This window comes from Apium graveolens, chromosome 6 (assembly GCF_009905375.1).
Source record: "Apium graveolens cultivar Ventura chromosome 6, ASM990537v1, whole genome shotgun sequence".
NCBI lineage: Eukaryota > Viridiplantae > Streptophyta > Magnoliopsida > Apiales > Apiaceae > Apium > Apium graveolens.
In genome coordinates, this window is record NC_133652.1 from 17,587,431 (window position 1) to 17,605,429 (window position 17,999).

General features: G+C 30.7%; 1 protein-coding gene across 1 annotated transcript; it reads right to left on the bottom strand.

Annotated features, from left to right (window-relative positions):
• Positions 1-1,203: 1,203 nt before the first annotated feature.
• LOC141666627 (LEAF RUST 10 DISEASE-RESISTANCE LOCUS RECEPTOR-LIKE PROTEIN KINASE-like 1.2) lies at positions 1,204-5,090 on the bottom strand. Its single transcript, XM_074472736.1, has 4 exons — positions 4,162-5,090; positions 2,828-2,869; positions 2,502-2,738; positions 1,204-2,385 (listed from the first exon to the last, which is right to left on the bottom strand). Exons 1-4 carry the CDS (start codon positions 4,907-4,909, stop codon positions 1,448-1,450), a joined length of 1,965 nt encoding a protein of 654 aa, XP_074328837.1. The 5' UTR covers positions 4,910-5,090; the 3' UTR covers positions 1,204-1,447.
• Positions 5,091-17,999: the final 12,909 nt, after the last annotated feature.

Here is a 17,999-nt window from a genome sequence, read left to right on the forward strand (position 1 = left end):
CATCACCAACACAACAATCAACACAACAATTACAAATCCAAATATCTTTAGTATCTTCCTGTTCTTGCCAAATTTCATTTTCTTCTCCCTATTCTTTTCATTCTTCTTTGCTACTTTTTCTTCAAGCATCACAATCTTCTCTTCGAGCAACTCTATCTTTACTTCTAAGTAAATTCTTCGATTATTGAGGTGAGTGATAACTTCACCATTCCTTCCCCGAAACTCCGTATCATACCATTGAAAATAGTCACACCTGCTATCCTACAAGTTTCATATTTAAATTTTTTAATTGAATTCATAAAAAATAATTGACTAACATCACCTTTAATACTATCACAAATGTCTTACTTGAGAGTGAGAACACGTATAAAACCTTCGTCCTGGATTTTTCAAGGACCGGGACGTATACATTTTCCCCCTATCACCACAATCGCAAATGAACCCAGAAGAATTTCTTGAGGACATGGGGTGAGAAGATCTTGTTGTGCTTGTTGTTGCCATGGAAATTGCACTCTCAGAATTGTTCCCAACCTACGGCTCCTAATGTTTTAGATGAGGTTTAGAGAATTAAGATGAAGAACCCTAAAAGGTTGTTGGGTTGTATGTATATGTATATAAAAGGCAGATGTAGTCGTTGTAATGTCCACGTCATTCATAACTCAGCTGATTGGTCTCTGTTCATGCCATATCAGATCTGACCGTTATATTTTTAATTGACTTTTAACCGCTTGTACTTTTTAATTAGATCAGTGACTAAGGTGAGTCAAATTTGTAGTCAGTGACCAAACTGAGTCATTTGGCTGTTATCAGTCATGAACTTGATATTTATCCCATTAGAGAAGTGTGTTTCTTTATCTATTTTCTTTACAATGGGGTATCATATATGATGTGAAGTAATCTATTGTAACATGAGGCATTATACAATTCTCCTATTTCTTGGATGACTCAATAATATATGGACTATGTGTACAAAGGAAAATGTTTGGTGTATAAAATTGTGTACAAAATTTTGTACATAATGACGTGTGATGGATTTTAATTGGAATGGGTTCTGCATTTACATCAACAACAGCGGTTAAAACACCCCACATCAAGTGTCATGTCATTCTATACAATTTTTTTGTATAAAATTTTATACACCTAGCACTACTCTCGTGCAAACACTAAAAGCTTAACCCAAGGCACAAGGTTCCTCCAGGGAAATCGACACAATTTACGTTACATGTTTCTGTTATTTACGAGGTTCAAAATTGTCTTAAGATGCACCCGATTACTTTCTTATGCCATCTGAATGGTAGGTACAGAATCTCCCAAATAGTAGTACGTAAATAGCAACTGTAGCCTGTACACTCCTACTTGCATTAACTCTTTTAAGAACAATAAAGCACTTCCAATTCCATGCCAGATGAAGATAAATATCCTTTTGAAGATTTGACTTCATCAGATATTAGAACTCACTGGTACTTGGGGTGGTAGATCTACTACTCGTCCAGTTGTCAATAACAGTCACTGGGGAAGCTGGAAATGTTTTATTCTTCAACAGTACTACATTTTCGGACTCCGGTGATGGATGTGGCTTAGCATTTTTTGACTCGTCAACAGCTGCCTGGATTTGCACCAGACATTCATGAACTTCATCCATTGTAGGTCTTAATTCCTTCTCTAGTTGTAGACACCGGAAAGCTAGTTCCGCCACTGAAGTAGTCATCCTTCCAATAATAGGATCGGATTTGTATCCAAGATTAGGGTCAATCAATTCATCTAGTGCACATTTTTGAATCCTGTTTACAGCTAGACTGGCCAAGTTAATCTCATTTCTACTCCTGCTAATATCAACTGCGGGCATAGATGATATAAGTTCAATAAGAACAACCCCGAAACTATAAACATCACTCTTGTCAGTTAACTGGTAGCACTGGTGATACTCTGGATCGACATAACCCGGAGTCCCTTGTGGAGCAGTTGACACATGAGTGGCAGCAGTTGGGAAAAGCCTTGAGAGTCCGAAATCTGCAACTTTGACAGTAAAACTGTTATCTAAAAGTATGTTGTTTGTCTTGACATCACGATGTATGACATCTGATTTATGAAGATATGCCAAGGCACTAGCAGTTTCCATGGCAATCAGCATTCTGACATGCCATGTAAGGGGTTCATTTTCGGCTCTATCTCCATGGAGATGATCAGCAACCGTGCCATTGGGAATGTACTCATAAACAAGTAGAAGTTCATGACTGCGGTGAGAGGTGCAACCGTATAGTAAAACAAGATTGCGATGGCGCAAGCGTGTGAGAATTTCAATCTCATTCATGAACTGTTCCTGTCTCTTAAAGTTGTTTTCATAAAGCCTCTTTACTGCAACTTCTCTGCCATCTTTTAGTTTGCCTAATCAACCAACACCTATATCAGGTTATATTGCAGTTTGCATACAATGTGATAAGAAATATTGATGGCTAAGAACCCGGAACAAATATATTCATATACACTAGTCTAATTTTTACCATGATAGACAGTTCCATAGCCTCCATCCCCTAGTTCCTTGGAAGGATCAAAATTATGAGTAGCATCTTCAAGATCTTTATAGGAGAAGACAGGCACCCCAAAATATGAAACATCGTCGTCAATATCCGAGGATGTTTTCTTTAAGAAGAAAGTAGCGAAAAGATTACCGCATCCCTTGTACGTGCAGATAATGGTGACCAAGCAGATCATAAGGACAATTGAAGCTCCTACTATGGCTAAAGAAAGGGAAATGCAGTTGTCAAGTTCTGATATATATAACCGACAAATGGGCTGATTTGTTTATAGAATTTTTCATGTTTGGTACCTGTTGCTAGGATCGCTTTAGATACTTTTTTGACAGTAAACTCTGTTTCAAAACATCAGAATAAGCCCGTTCAAAGTCAGTTCAGATATGAATCACATCACAAGTACAATATACAGCTCATAGCAAGGGAACTATAAGGATATAGTCTTAGCTTTATGGTATGACAAAATAAATGTAGAACGACAATAGATTACTTGAAATAAAGCACAAACTAACGTTTACTCTCTTGGTGTAGTGGTATCTCTCACGCTCTCTTTAGGGTAAGAATCTAATCAAAGAAACTTGGGTGTGTGAGTGTGTTTAACTGGTTAAAAAATATTTATTGTGTTATTTAAATCTAAGTAGCAAACTTATAAATCTTAATAGTCTCCGGTATCCTACAGATGATATGATTCAAGTGGTTTCCTGGTAACACTTCAAACTATTGAGGGGGGAAGACAACAAAACTTGGCAATCAAACACAGATAAAGAAAGAGAAATGTAATTTGACTGTAATATTTAATCTGCGAGTTGAACCAATAATGCCTACAAAAGACTGAAAGGGACTGGCTGCGGCTAAAGATGTGGCTTGTTTCATGTCTCACAGTTGTGGTTTAGTTTTATCTTCTTTTCAGAGGTTGAGAGAGTTCATTTTACCATATCTATCAAATTCTTAAACTCAAATAATCACAAAAAACAGGTAATTTTCAAACTTGCATTTCTTGGTTGTAGAGAACTCAGAAGAGTTTTACAGTGTATTTTTTTAGTACAATCCTATATCACACAACATACAAGTTTTTGCAATCCATGACAGGTCTACTTGCTAAACTTAAACAAACACAAACCAGTCCAAGACAGAGCAAATTGCAAACATCAGCACACTTGTTTAAACTAGTAAACAAGTGGGCATGCAGACGCGTAATCACATTGAATTCCAAACAACTAAACCTAAAACTATACTACTATAGTATGGGTGCATTGTTGACCAAATTTATGTAGACCTACTTTTAATTAATTTCCCCCAGACTGTCTTAACTCTTCTAAGCAACTTTCCAACCATTTACAGGCAGCCCAACTTCAAAGGTAATACTAATATAAAACCAGGAACAACAGGCAAATGACATTAGTATTGGTCGGTTTACAGTCGGTCAGGAACGTAAGTTGGGTGTGCCATGTCTTTTAGTGAAGAACGGACCAAATGATCAACAAAAGGTCGGTACAGTGGTCGAGGTCTTGGTTTCTCTAACACAGACTAAGGGTTCGACTCCTGGAATCATAACTACAATTAATATGAAATGAAACTGATTGTTGTATAATTTGAGCGATAAGGATCGGAGAAATTAGTATAAACTTACTTGTTGTGCAATTCCTATAATGAGGCCTATCTTGACAGTAACATAGAAACTGGAAATGCTCTATCTCCATACCACAACGTCCACCGGTTTCCTTGCATTCTCTGCAATCAGTGGCTGTCCACTTCAAAAAAAATCCTCTTCTCATCACTGTCGAATAATTCTTACTGGTAATAACTTGATCATTTTTCATTATAGGCGCCTCGGCCCTCAACTTACACAATCTTTGTGCAACGTCAAAGTTGGTATCATTCCCATTCATTACTACATAATTTTCACCATCACATTCAACTTGGTAGTTATTCAATCTAGCATCCGTAGAACAACCCCACAGCAACACAAGTCTTGATTTATCGATGAGCTGAAACCGATCACCGCGCACAGTCAAATTACGAGCAATTTCTCTGATAGCACCGCATGAGTTTCCAGTTTCTGATCTAAGTTCAGCGTTTGAAACACGAAGAGTGTGTTTGTCGTACAATATTTCTCGTACCAACAAGGACTGGCTGTCTTCGGGTATTTGAAGTAACGGATAATTTTTGTTTTCGCAAGAAATATTAAATCCGGGGACTCCACAGTAATCTGGATGCTCGCCTGCTATATAAAATGGGAAGCTTATACTTTGGTTTCCGCAGTTTCTTGGAGCACAATCTATATATTTTTGATCTACAGAACAACATCTGTCTGAGAACAAGATGATGATGATGAATAAACAGACATGTAGTAAGGTAATATAATAAAAGTCTCTCATTTTGTTTTTTTGCGGGGGAGCTTGATGAGTTAAATTTATGAAGGATAATATAAAGTTGATCGTTAGAAAATGAAATATATGGGAAGGGAAAGAAAGATAAAGAGAGAGTTGAGAAGATTGAAGAAAGATGAATTTGACTTTGTTTATTGTGGTGGTAGTCCATAGCTGCCCCTGCCGCTTTTCTTGAACTCTTGACTTTCATTATTAATGTAATCGTAATGACCACTGTAGTGTTGTGTAGGTAATCTCTCTCGTGTTGGGTGTCTGTGTTTATCTGTAAATTAAGTCAATTACATGATTTCTATCTATTATCCTTGCTAGCTAATTTAAATGATGGCCAATAACTCAATATGTTCAATTAGATAATGTTTAATTAAAATCATGTAAATTGACTTTTGTCTATTACCATATTATTATACAAACTAATAAATGACTTTTATATAATAGATTAGAAAGGAATTGAGTGTAAGTAATATTAGTATATACTCTAATTGAAATATAATTAATAAAGTTTATAATAATGTTGGATCATGCTTTATTCATTTTTCAAATGAATAAATACATTTTTTAAAAGGTGCTAACAAATTTTGTTAACTAACGGACTAGGGGTGTTTCCGGATTTTTCTGTTCCGAATTCTTATTTTTTTCGAACCGAACCAATAAGAACGGTTTTTTTTTTAAATCAAAACCAAACCAGACCAGTTAAATGCCGAGACCAAACCAAACCATAAAATAACGGATTGGTTCGGTTCGGTTCGGAACCACGGTTTGAACTTAATCATTTACTTTTATTTCGTTTTTGTTAAACTTACCACCAAACACTAATTTAAGTAAATGTAATATAAAATTAATTATATGTAACTATTGTATATTACATATAAGTACTATGATATAAATTTATAAATATTTAGTTTACATATAACTTTCATATACTTTAATTTAATATAAATAATACTCAATATATGAATTAAAGTATAACTACGACATATTAAAAATTCACTCAAGTTTTAATTTAAAAATTAATTTGATGTTTTTAATATAACATACACCCACATACACAAAACCATAATTTATAATTATAACTTATAGGTATATATTAGATTTTTATATATATTTTTATATAACGGTCCGGTTTGGTTTAAACGGTTTTAATTTATTGGAAATCATAACCAAACCGTTTATGCGTAAACGGTCCGGTTAACCGAACCATTAAAAGTGGTTTTAGCGGGGTTTCGATTTTTCTTGGTTCGGATTGTCATGGTCCGGTCCGAATTCACGGTTTGACGGATTTTTTGAACACCCCTATAACGAACAAAACGAAATTATACTAAACCAAACCAAACATACCCAGTTTATCTCGCTTTCGTAGGGTCTAAAAAGGGTACAATGTACGTATCCTTCTCTTCATTCATAAGAATGAAGAGGTTGTTTCCGAAAGACCCTCGGCTTTTAGGTGTATGTGCACAATATATAAAAAGTGTAAAACTTTAACTAAAAAATAAAAATAATAAAATTTGATGGTATAAACTAAAAATAGACCGAAACAAACCTGAACATATGATATTTTTCACATGAGACTTATCTAATACCAAATACAATTAACATATCTCAAAATATCCGAAAAACCTGTTATGGGGAAAAAGATAACTGCTTTTAAGATTGAAAAATGAACCATGAATCTCAAATACTTTAAAATCGACAATAGCAAATCATGGTGTAGTTTCTCGGTTCAAGTAATTTTCAATTAGGGATAGAGAAATTAGGGTCCGAATTTTCAAAAATTTTGGAGATTTGAATTTATATGGTCTGGGGTTCAAGGGTCATGCAGGAAGTTAACATTAAGTGCATAAATTGTGCATAAATAGATGACCAAGTAAAAGTTTGTGTTGCCCCTTCTTAAATGTGAAGCCTCTAAATAACCGCAAGCTAATCATTAAACAAATTTCTGGCAGGCATCTTAAATCATTAAATTTTGTAAAACTTTGCAAATTGATTTTTTTTTCTAGCGAACACAAAACGAAATTATGTTTAGTTTATAATAAAAGTAAATTGATATAATTAGTAGTGTTTAAACTTTATAGTTATGTTGTATACATGTTTTATTTATTTATTAAATAAATATTTTTTTTTTGGAAGATGCTAACAAGTTATTAGGACGATTTTAAGAAGTCATATTTAGCTTATAATAGTTGTATAGTATAGATACATGCTTTATTTATTTTTCAAATAAATAAATATATTCAATTTTGTGGATGATGCTAACACATTTGTGGGAGGGTAAACGAAATTATGTTTCGCTTATATAACATTGCCTAGATTGATATATATTTTTTCAAAATTCTTTCCGTTTGAAAATGAATTTTTCCAATATATATATTTTTCAAAAAATGTATTTATTTTATTAATTATTTTGCATGAATATAATTTTTTAACATTTTTACTACATATACAACTTTACAACCAAATGTAACTAAATTTAACCTCAATGCAATTAAAAGTAATAGCAACTTTTTATTAAAATGTTAAAAAATGTAAGAAGTTGCTTTTTTATTGGGATTTTTCATAAATAACGAAGTTTAAAAAAAAAATTACCATCAGGTTTTGAAAATATTTGCGAAAATACCTTTTGTAACTTTGAAAACATCTTACGAGTACATTTAAAACTTGAATTTTAAAAATTATTTACAAAAATATGTTCTGCAAATTTGTAAACATGTTCAAACTATAAGCAACGCAACATCGTATTTTTGTAAATATTTTCAGAATAAAATGATATTTTTGCAAAAAAAAAATCATAAATTGGTAAAATCGTAAATAATTTTACAAAAAAAATTACTTTCAATTAATTTTCTTCATTATTTTACATTTTTGATTCAAAAACTTTTATTAAGTTACTTTTAATTATATAACATATTAAAAAAAAGTTGTATGGGCTTTATTATCGATTTTCAAAACATATATTCACAAACAATTTGGAAAGATAGTAGAGTCCTAATTAATAAGTTTGAAAAAACTTATTGTTTTACTAATATTTTAAAAATATTGATATTTTTTAGTTCATTTCATTGACATTTTTTTCAGAACAAATGTATTCATTTCATTTCATGTCCTTATGGAACTATGAATTATCGACCAGAACTGCGTCATACAAATTTTTATCATTAAATCAAGACCCACTTACAACGAAGAAACGGAGAACAACGAAGAAACGGAGAACAAAACACTCACTGAGAAGAAAAAATAGCCTAAAAATACAAGTCGAAAATTGAAATAAAAACAAACTGAAATAAATGAAAATTCAAAAACTTAGATCTGACGGTCGGAACCACAAGATAGACGGTTAACTCTCGAATCCAATAAATCCCATTAGAATCGAAGAAAAAAAGCTAATTGAAAATCTCGATGATGTAGATCTAGAAAAACATATTAAGCCTAATCAAAATGATAGAAATCCCCCTAGAGCAAATAATAAACCAAACAAAATAAGTAAAATGATTTGGGATTTTTCACCGGATAAATTGGTGAAAGTTCCGCCGACTACGGTGTCCAGGAGGGAGCGACGCCGAGATAAGAAGGAGAGTTCCTAATTTTCTTATCGTGACGGAGAATATAACTTACACGAAATTAGATACAGTACCTTTTTAATTATCACATTTGATTTATGTGTAGTCAAATTGATCAAAAAATATTAATATTTTATAACTGAACAAAATAAAAAATTATATCATTAGAAAGTACATTTAATCTATTTTAATATATAAATTTTAGTTTCTTTAAATAATATAAAAATAGCGTTTAATTTTTCATATAAAACAAAATGTAACAAATAAAATGATACATGGAAGTATGAAATATATGCAAAATAAAATGAAAATGTATTGCAGAACAGAAGAAGTCATAAATTGATACAGTACGGTGAACTGAAAGAAATCACGAGAACTATGAACCATGGGTAAATTGGTACATGCAACAAGTCAGTGTTAAATTGCTACTTGCTAATCGACTTATTATGGTGCTCCATTCTTCTCCTGTCATAATTGCATGACCTAGTGCCCTCAACGATATTTTTTTTGTTTTTTTACGTAGATTGGATTGGAGCATGCTACATGTTAAATACCTAAATCCCTTTGTTAATTTTTGTAAAGCAGGTTCTCTTTCTTTATTAATAGGTTCTTCTTCCTATATAAATTTTTTTTTAAAAACTTTGCTTATATTAAAATATTAAGAGATTCTTGAAAATTATTTAGAATTTAAAGATGCTCTTCTCTTGATCTCACTTTACTTTACAATCCACTAATATTTATTTAATCTTATAATTTAATTTTACAAATTAAGAATTAATACAAAGTGCATTATTGAAATTTGACCCATCAGTCAACGTAATAACTCACTAAGACTCATATTTATTAAATATTATTATTATTATTAATTAAGTGGGAATCTCTTGCTCTAAGTTCTTTCTTACTTCAATTGTTTTTTTCAATAATGAAAGGTTAAGAATTTGATAGCTAGCAAAAGCATTAAACTGACAAAATGAAATTCTTACATTTCCCACCGAAAAATTTAAAAATATTCTCTCTCTATAAAGGCACCGCCTCCCTCATCTTTTATCAGCATGACCGGATGACTTTATTGTTTAATTTTCCTCCTCTATAATTTTATTTTCCGGGGAAGGATTTATAGAAAAAATGTCCAAAATATACTATTTTTCAGTTTCAAATGTTCAAAATGTCTATGGACGGTACATTGCGCCTAAAATACTGGACATGCATTCAGGACATGCATATTTCATTTTTTTTTTAAAAAAGAAAAGAATATGCATCATATATATGCATATTTTTTAAAAAAAATTAAAGAAATATGCATTCACTAAAAAACATGAATACGCATTTTTGTAATGCGTATTCTTTGTTATTTTTTAAAAAACTGAATACACATATCTAAAATGCGTGTTGTGTTCAGGGGTATTTTTGGTAGACGCTTCCGCTTATTGATATTTTGGACATTTATCATTTGTGGTGAGTAATTTGGTTTTTCATCCTGATTTCTATCCATTTTATTTGTTTGTTTTATTTTTTAAGTCTAAATTATCGGAACTTCGGATTTTTTCTTCTTCAATTCAAAACGGGCTTGTTGGATTTGAAAGCGGACCGATTTTCTATTAGTGTGGTTTCATGTTCGTCTGTCAAATCCAAAAAATTAATTTGTATGACCTTTCATTCTTGGATTATCTCTCGGATTTTTTAGAAAAGTAATATGAAATTATTAATAAATATATAACCTGAAACTTGTAATAACTATTTTGAAACAGTGTTCTGAAAAGCGTATTAAGCGGCCGTCTAAGCGGAATCGGACCATTAAGCGCTTCGATTTTATACTAATCGGATAATTAAGCGTTTTTAAAGATTAAGCTGCCTTATAAACGGATTAAGCGCTTATTAAGCGGATTAAACGGTCTTTAAGCGGTCAAACCGATTTTGACTTGTTAAATTTTTAATTTTTAATATTAATATTTATTTTAATAAAACAATGATCTTGATTAAAAAATAAAAATATATAAGTTTTTAAGAAAAAAATATGTTTATATTCTTGATACTTTATTTATTTTCATTGTTTTAGTGTTACACATATTATTATTATTATATATAAAATTTTAAATAAATATTATTTATCCGCTTATAGACCCGCTTAAAATTTCGCTTAAGCGTCCGCTTAACCGCTTAAGCGCTAGAAGGTCATCTCGCCGCTTAGGACCGATTTGCGTTTTTTAGAACGCTATTTTGAAAAGACTAATTATATAACCAAAAATGAATGCAAATTTTATGGTAATGTTGAGAAGCTTTGAGGCAGAGCTGTCCACATGAAAATTTGTGGCAGACTGGACCCATCCACTATGTAGAACAATGGTATTGGTAGGCATCCCCTTTATACTTTTGCGAGAGATAAACTTACCACTAAAACATAAATAAAATAGTCAATCAATCATTTGAGTACAGTGCATGTGGCACAAATAAGAGTTTTGCCATTTGAGTTACTCAGCTTTCAATATTTTCACGTGTCCATTCATTATTCCACTGGATTGCACCTTTTATATGGGCCACCATCGCCTTCCTATTGATTCGCAACCTTTAACGTATAAATCTACTTTTGAGTGTTGCATTCAGGTCCATTAAGTAGTCCACTAATTTTTGCTTTGAACCTGGTACTTTATGAGGCTTCTTAGCTTTTATATGGGCCTAAATGTTGGACCAATTCTATTTTCATCATGTTTTTTATATTTTCAGTATGCAACTTTTTATTTATTAAAATAAAGCCTAGATAATATAATTAATTACACCGTGTTTCTAGGATTAAAATATAATATATCACTAATTTACTAGTACTTCAAAAACTCAATATTTCTTCTCACCAAAAAAAAATCATTTTTTTTGCTTAATCCAATCACTTTTACTTAGAGCTGTCAAAAAAATTCGAAAAATCAGATATTCGTCCAAAAAATCCGCATTCGTATTCGAAATAAAAGGGATATTATCCGTATTCGAAACAAAGCGGATATTATCCGTATTCGAATTCGACGATTGCGGATACGGATACGGATATAGGACGATTGCCGAATAATATATATTAAAGTAGATTTAATATATATTTCAATGATATAATTTTTTTTTCAGTTATAATATATTAATAAACTTTAATCAAATTTTGATCAATTTAACTATTCAAAAGTCAAATGGGACAAGTACGGACAGAGGGGGTATCCTTCATTTCATTTAAGACTTTTTCATTTGTAATATCCTAGGTCAAAGGTTAGTAAAAATCTATATATTATAAATTACTAGATAACCTTTTTCTAAGGTTTGGTATCCATATTTTAGTTTAGATATAATTTTTAACTTTAATTTGACTAAGTGGACTATCCATTTTTAGGTATGGTATCCATATTAGCTTTATAAAAGATCCATATATTTATTATGACTCATTTTAATTATAGAAACTTTGCAATACAATTTAAATATGAATTGTGTTACTTATGGTAAGTTTTTAATACAAAATTTGAAGTAAACTTTAAATTTTGAAAGATCTATTTATAGAAATAATCTCAAAAAATATATAACACAAAAATAACTTATGTAACGAAAGTAGTTGTTAAATAAATTTATCATAATATATAGATGCAATACACTTATTATATAGATAACTTAATCTTTCAGAATTATATTATTCAATTTTAATTATAAATTTATTTATTCATTTTATTAAATAATTTTTGAAATACCCGTGTGCAAAACACGGACTATAAACTAGTTTAATTTAAAGATTTGGACTGTTAAGAAGGAAAAACTGTAATTAGGGTTGTAAATTGATTTGGAGTATACAGTATCTCGACTTATATACGACTCGAAAATATGATCACGGATTAGGTCTCATTTTATTTTTCATAAAACAATCCTACCCGAATATCCAAATAATCCATAACTCATATTCATTTCGACTCCATATGTAGAATATATTTTTAACCAATTATATTTGTAAGTAAATAATTATTTTATAATTCTTAATATCTTATATAAGTTTTAATTTTCCTATAAAGTATGAATTTTATGGTTATTATTTTTATAATATTATATTCATTTTATAATAATTATTATCTGAATGGTTGAAATAAAAATGATATTTAATGTTAGCGGATCATATTTGACTCATATCCGGTGGATCATAAACTACCTGGTTATAAAATGAAAATACGGTACCGCCTCATATTCGATTTGAATCTGATCCTTATATACTCGGGATCAATTTGTATCTGAATAATATGATCACAGACCCAAATTTGAATACAAAAAAATTAAAATAATACAATACTTGAGTACGGAGTATTCGGTTCTAACAAGATAAGTATTTAGGTTTTAAAGAAACTGTTATAGATGTTTTAATGTACACATTATTAAAAATAGGACTAGAAGCTGCGAAATGAAACGGGAATGGATACAGGGTAATGGTATCATGGACTGTGCTAGCCCTTTGGATCCCGAATCCCGCTTAGAGCAAGTCTAATATTAGATGTAAAATAGTTATAGGTATGATTATAATATAATATCAAAAAGTGCATTTTGATGGTAAAATAAAACTTGTTATCCAATGCTAGTTGGTAGTTTCAAATTTTTATAAATTTTTTAACTTGTACTTAATTTAATATTGTTTTGATATTTTAAGATGTATAACACAATAATCATTTAACTTTTCTCATTCATTTATAGTAATAGATGATATGACAATGATGCATATATGCATGTTTGATTCAAATATTGAACCAATAATACATATATTTATATTTACATGTAAATATAACTCTTTGAAATTAAGTTTTTTGAATTTGATATTATAGTATAACAATAACATCAAAAATAATATTGGATTGGGTTTGCTATCGGACACAATTGAATTTACAAATTACACCTACCCGAATCCTCGACTCCACGTATTGGTCTCGACAGTCGGGACACACAGAAATGACAATTAAGATTATTCAAGATAAGAATGGGACACTCCTTCTCATCACAACCTTTCACGTGTCAATTACACGTGTCACAACTTGACAATTGTTAACCCCATCCCTGCTCCACTTGTTGATATTCAGAGCATCTATTGTAGATGCCTCATAATTATACTCCTTGTCTTACAAAATGCTAGCTCTATCCCCGCCGTACAATGCACAGTTAATTTATAATTTATGTTTTACTGAATTTTTTAAGTATCTTGTATTTTTCAAAAAAAAATTATTATGATTTAAATATTAAAATATTTTATTAGAATTAATTTTTGCTATTATATTTTTCTGAACATTTAGTTTTATATTTATTTAACTATAATTTTTTGTTTTTCTTTACTCCATCTAGTGATTAAGTTTTGGCCACCAGCTTAATTCTTTTACATCAATTATATATATAGTTGTGTGATATATGGAATGATTTATATATTACTTTCATTCATTTTTTTTTATTTTTTTTTCTTTTTTGCAAGAAATTCATCATTTCTTGGTTTACTAATGAAATTTATATTTTTCATAATTTTTAATTTTTTAAATTCTTATTTTATTTTCACTCTATAATTTTATTTTCAAATGGTGAATATTTTGAATTTCAATTTACTTTGTCTATTTTTTTATATTAATTTTGGTGCGTCCAATTAAGTGTGAATTCTTCTATTATAAGAAAACTAATTTTTGTGTTATGTTTGCTTCTTTTTAAATTTTTATTTAGTGTTTGTTTTGTGATTTTTTGTATTTGTACCTTTTTTGTTTTGCAACTCCGGTACATTTGAAATGATCACGTTAAATTATTTCTTGTGCTGTGTTTTTTTTTCCAGTGTTTGTTTTTCATTACACAACAAAGACTATATTAACATGAGAAATTTACAATCTTGACCCTGACGACCATGCCATATTAGCGTACCACCTCAATTCCCTTACACATATAGGATATAATGAAAATAAATAATGATGAATACTAAATTAACATATTTTTACTTAGAAAATGGGATAATTTTTTACGTGTTTATCAGTTATCACTTGCTTCTATTTTATTATTCAAATTTCATTATATATATTATTTTAATATTAATTATTTATTATACATCCAATATTTACTGTATTATTATTTATGTAAGTATGATTATAGTTTAAAATAAAATTAGAAAATGGTAATATTATATAATTTGAATATTCATGTTTATAATAATTTGATTAAAATTTAAAAATTATTCATAAATATTTATGAGAATATAATTAGTGGAGTATGGAAGGAAATAGCGGAATATATGAGAAATGAAAATGAGAGGCAACCAGTGGATATTACAATTAATAAGAAAGATAAATCATATAAATTAGTAAACATGGTTAGGAGGAGATGATCTCGGCAATTAAAGGAGAATCTGACATGTGTCAATTGCTGATGTCAACTGGACTTTCTATTAGGTATGAAGTGCAACACAGTAGGAGGTGAATGTGTTTTCTTGTTTTCTTGATGAACCGTGAGTGTTTGTGGCTTGTGGAACCAAACAGCTAACTGAATATGTAGTGATAAAAGACTTAATGTAAACACATCAACAATTTATCAAAAACTCACTTGATTTATATTAAATCAAATTTGTCTTACTACAAACCTGTGTTCTTGAAAATAAGAACTCAGTTACTTCTCTTGAGAGAATTACAAGATTTTCCAAGATTTGTTTGTTATAACTAAACAAAGGACATGTGACATGTTTTATAGGTCAACATGCACGGTTTACCGAACTTGCACTAAAATAGACTAACAACATATTTTCTAAAACTCGTTTGTCTGTTTTTATTTCTAGTGTAGCATATATGTGCATAATCTACTAGTTTTGTGACCCTCTTTTTCCTAGTTCATCTACGCGCTTGATCTTGAATTCTTCAACCTGCATTTGTAGGCTTTCCAATTCAGTGATATAATTGTTTGTTAACTGATAAACTTAGATCTTCAGGTTGTCTGCCTTCTGAATTATGAGGTTGTTTGTCGAGATCCCTTTTCTTGTGTAGAGATGTCACATAATGATAAGTAAATTATCTTATCGATATCTCCCGCATTCTTCAAGCTGCATTTATAGGCTTTCCAACTCAGTGATAGAATTGTTTGTTGACTGATAATCTTAGATCTTCAAGTTGTCTGCCTTCTGAATTATGAGGTTGTTTGTCGGGATCTCTTTTCTTGTGTATAGATGTCACATATCGATAAGTAAAATTACTTATCGATATCTCCCGTTCTCTGCATAGGCTTTTGACTTGTCGAGGTTTCCAACTCTCTATAAATATAAATGACTTGTCGATATCTTCAGTTCTCTACATAAACTTTTGACTTGTCGATATCTTCAGCTCTCTACATTGACTTTTCGACTTGTCGATATTTCCAGTTCTCTACATGTAGATTGACTTGTCGATATCTCTTGGGACTTCTCTACATGTCGTTTTAGACTTCTCGACATACTTCTCTATATTCCTTGATTTGTCACTTGTCGATATCCGACTTAGAGCATTTTTCCTAAAACAACATTATTCAACTCCAAATTTCTACACTTTTCTGTAAGGAATGATCAGGATTGATCTTTTTTTAGAGTTTATTCCTTAGATTGATGGTTGTTCACAGAAAAATCTTCCACTCTAATCTACTTAGCATTTTTACAAACTCAAGAAATACAACTACAGAATAAAGTAAAATTAGCATATAGCTTATCATTAGGGTTGTCAAGGTAACTTAGTCTTATTATATACAAACATGTCTTGCACAACACTTTCTTTTAATATTAGTATAAAATATATTTATGAAATAAAATATACATTAATATATACTAAAATAATTCATATGTCATTATATACATATTTCATATTTTTAAAAAATATGTTAAGTTAAAATTTATAATGGTATTAAGGAAAAAAATAAGATAGAAAGAAACTAAAAAATATGGATATAAAGAATTGAGAGAACTAACAGAGAAAGTATATGTTAGGAATATATTGTAGGCTTAATGATAACTTAAGAAAATACTTTAAGTGGATAAGTTGCATGATGTTTGTAACCGTTATTAGATGGAGTAGCTTGTATTAAACAAGTTTGTAGCACTTTTCTGTATGCAACAAACAGCTTAGTAGTTTAGAAGTTGTAGTGAACTATGAGTCATGTTGACTACTAGAAAGATATAAAAAATAGTTTGGCTAATTGTAAATAGAAGATGCCATGTAATTTTATACAAGTGAAAGAGTGTCAACTGCTAAATAATTCATCATCAACGGATAAACTTAGATCTTCAACAAAAGGCTCAAGACACTTTCAATGGATAACCCACTTAAGACTCAACAGATAACTCAAGAAAAAGTATCAACAAATAATGCTGGAGTCTCAACAGATAATATATTCAGATAGCAGTTGAAAGTGACTTTACAGTCACATGAGTTGATTGTATAAAAAAGGAATGTGGCAGCATGTTTTGTTAACATTACACTCCCCGAGTTGTCGGTCAGTTCCACTAAAAAAAGGATGTGGGCGTTATGGCTAGCAGACTGTTAAGTGGGATTTATACCCCCTTAGAACGCTTTGTAAAGACTCGAATTGATGTTTGTACTCAAGTTATTTGTATTTTTGATGTGTTTTCATAGTGTTTTGCATTTCAGGGCATAATTGAAAGGAGTACTGGATTTTACATATTTTATGCTTAGAAGAGTGTTAGGATGGAGTCTCAGTCGAATGGGCAAAAGAAATCAGCAAGTGAAGTCAAGAAAGCAGTAAAAATAAGTTTTTCCAAAAGCTCGGCCGCGCCGGTCTTTAGGGCGGCCGCACTCACTTAGCAGAAACCCCGGGCGGCCGCGCGGGATCTCAGGGTGGCCACGCTTTATCGATTTTTCAGATTCCTGATTTTATTGGACGATTGATTTGCTGGACTTCTGATTGGATGGACTGGTATTTAAAGACTCCAAAAAAGGAAGTTTTTGATATACGGGAGCAAGGAGATAGCAGGAGAAGACCTAATAGCACAATACAACGAATGAGAAAAAGAACTTGTTTTACTTGTGATTCTTTGCTTAAGCTGTAATATTGGATGCTTGTTTTCTTTGTTGTTTGAACCTATTACTCTTGTTAACGTGCTTTGATTATTTATTCAGTGATTTCAGACCTAGTTTATCTTAGTTTATTTACCATGCTTTCTTCGGAACCCATGGTGATGATGAGTTCGGTTATGAACTAATCGTTATCGTGGGGTTATAACGAATTTACTTATGGATTTCTATAGTTAATGTGTTTCAATATCTTGGTGTGTGGTGATTGATTGATAACCTAGTATTGGTTGTGCTTATTCGTCTTATGTGCGTAGCTAACATATAAGATATCGTGTTAATCTATATTGAAGCGAAAGTGAATATAGAGGTTTAGAACTTGCCATGCTAGCATAGGTTCATGTATTTATTATGCATGATTCGTAGGTAATTTTAACCATCTTACTTGCCCTATGTAATCACGATAGGTAACTTGTTAATTAAACCTTTATGTTGTCAAATTCTATAGACATATAAGGTCTCAAC

Bases quoted from the DNA above. Each gene is read 5' to 3' on its own strand.
- LOC141666627 (XM_074472736.1), bottom strand. From the start codon at position 4,909: ATGAGAGACTTTTATTATATTACCTTACTACATGTCTGTTTATTCATC. The intron at 2,870-4,161 runs GTAAGTTTATAC...GTTTTGAAACAG, and splicing joins TTATAGGAATTGCACAACAA to AGTTTACTGTCAAAAAAGTA. The intron at 2,739-2,827 runs GTACCAAACATG...CCCTTTCTTTAG, and splicing joins TAAAGCGATCCTAGCAACAG to CCATAGTAGGAGCTTCAATT.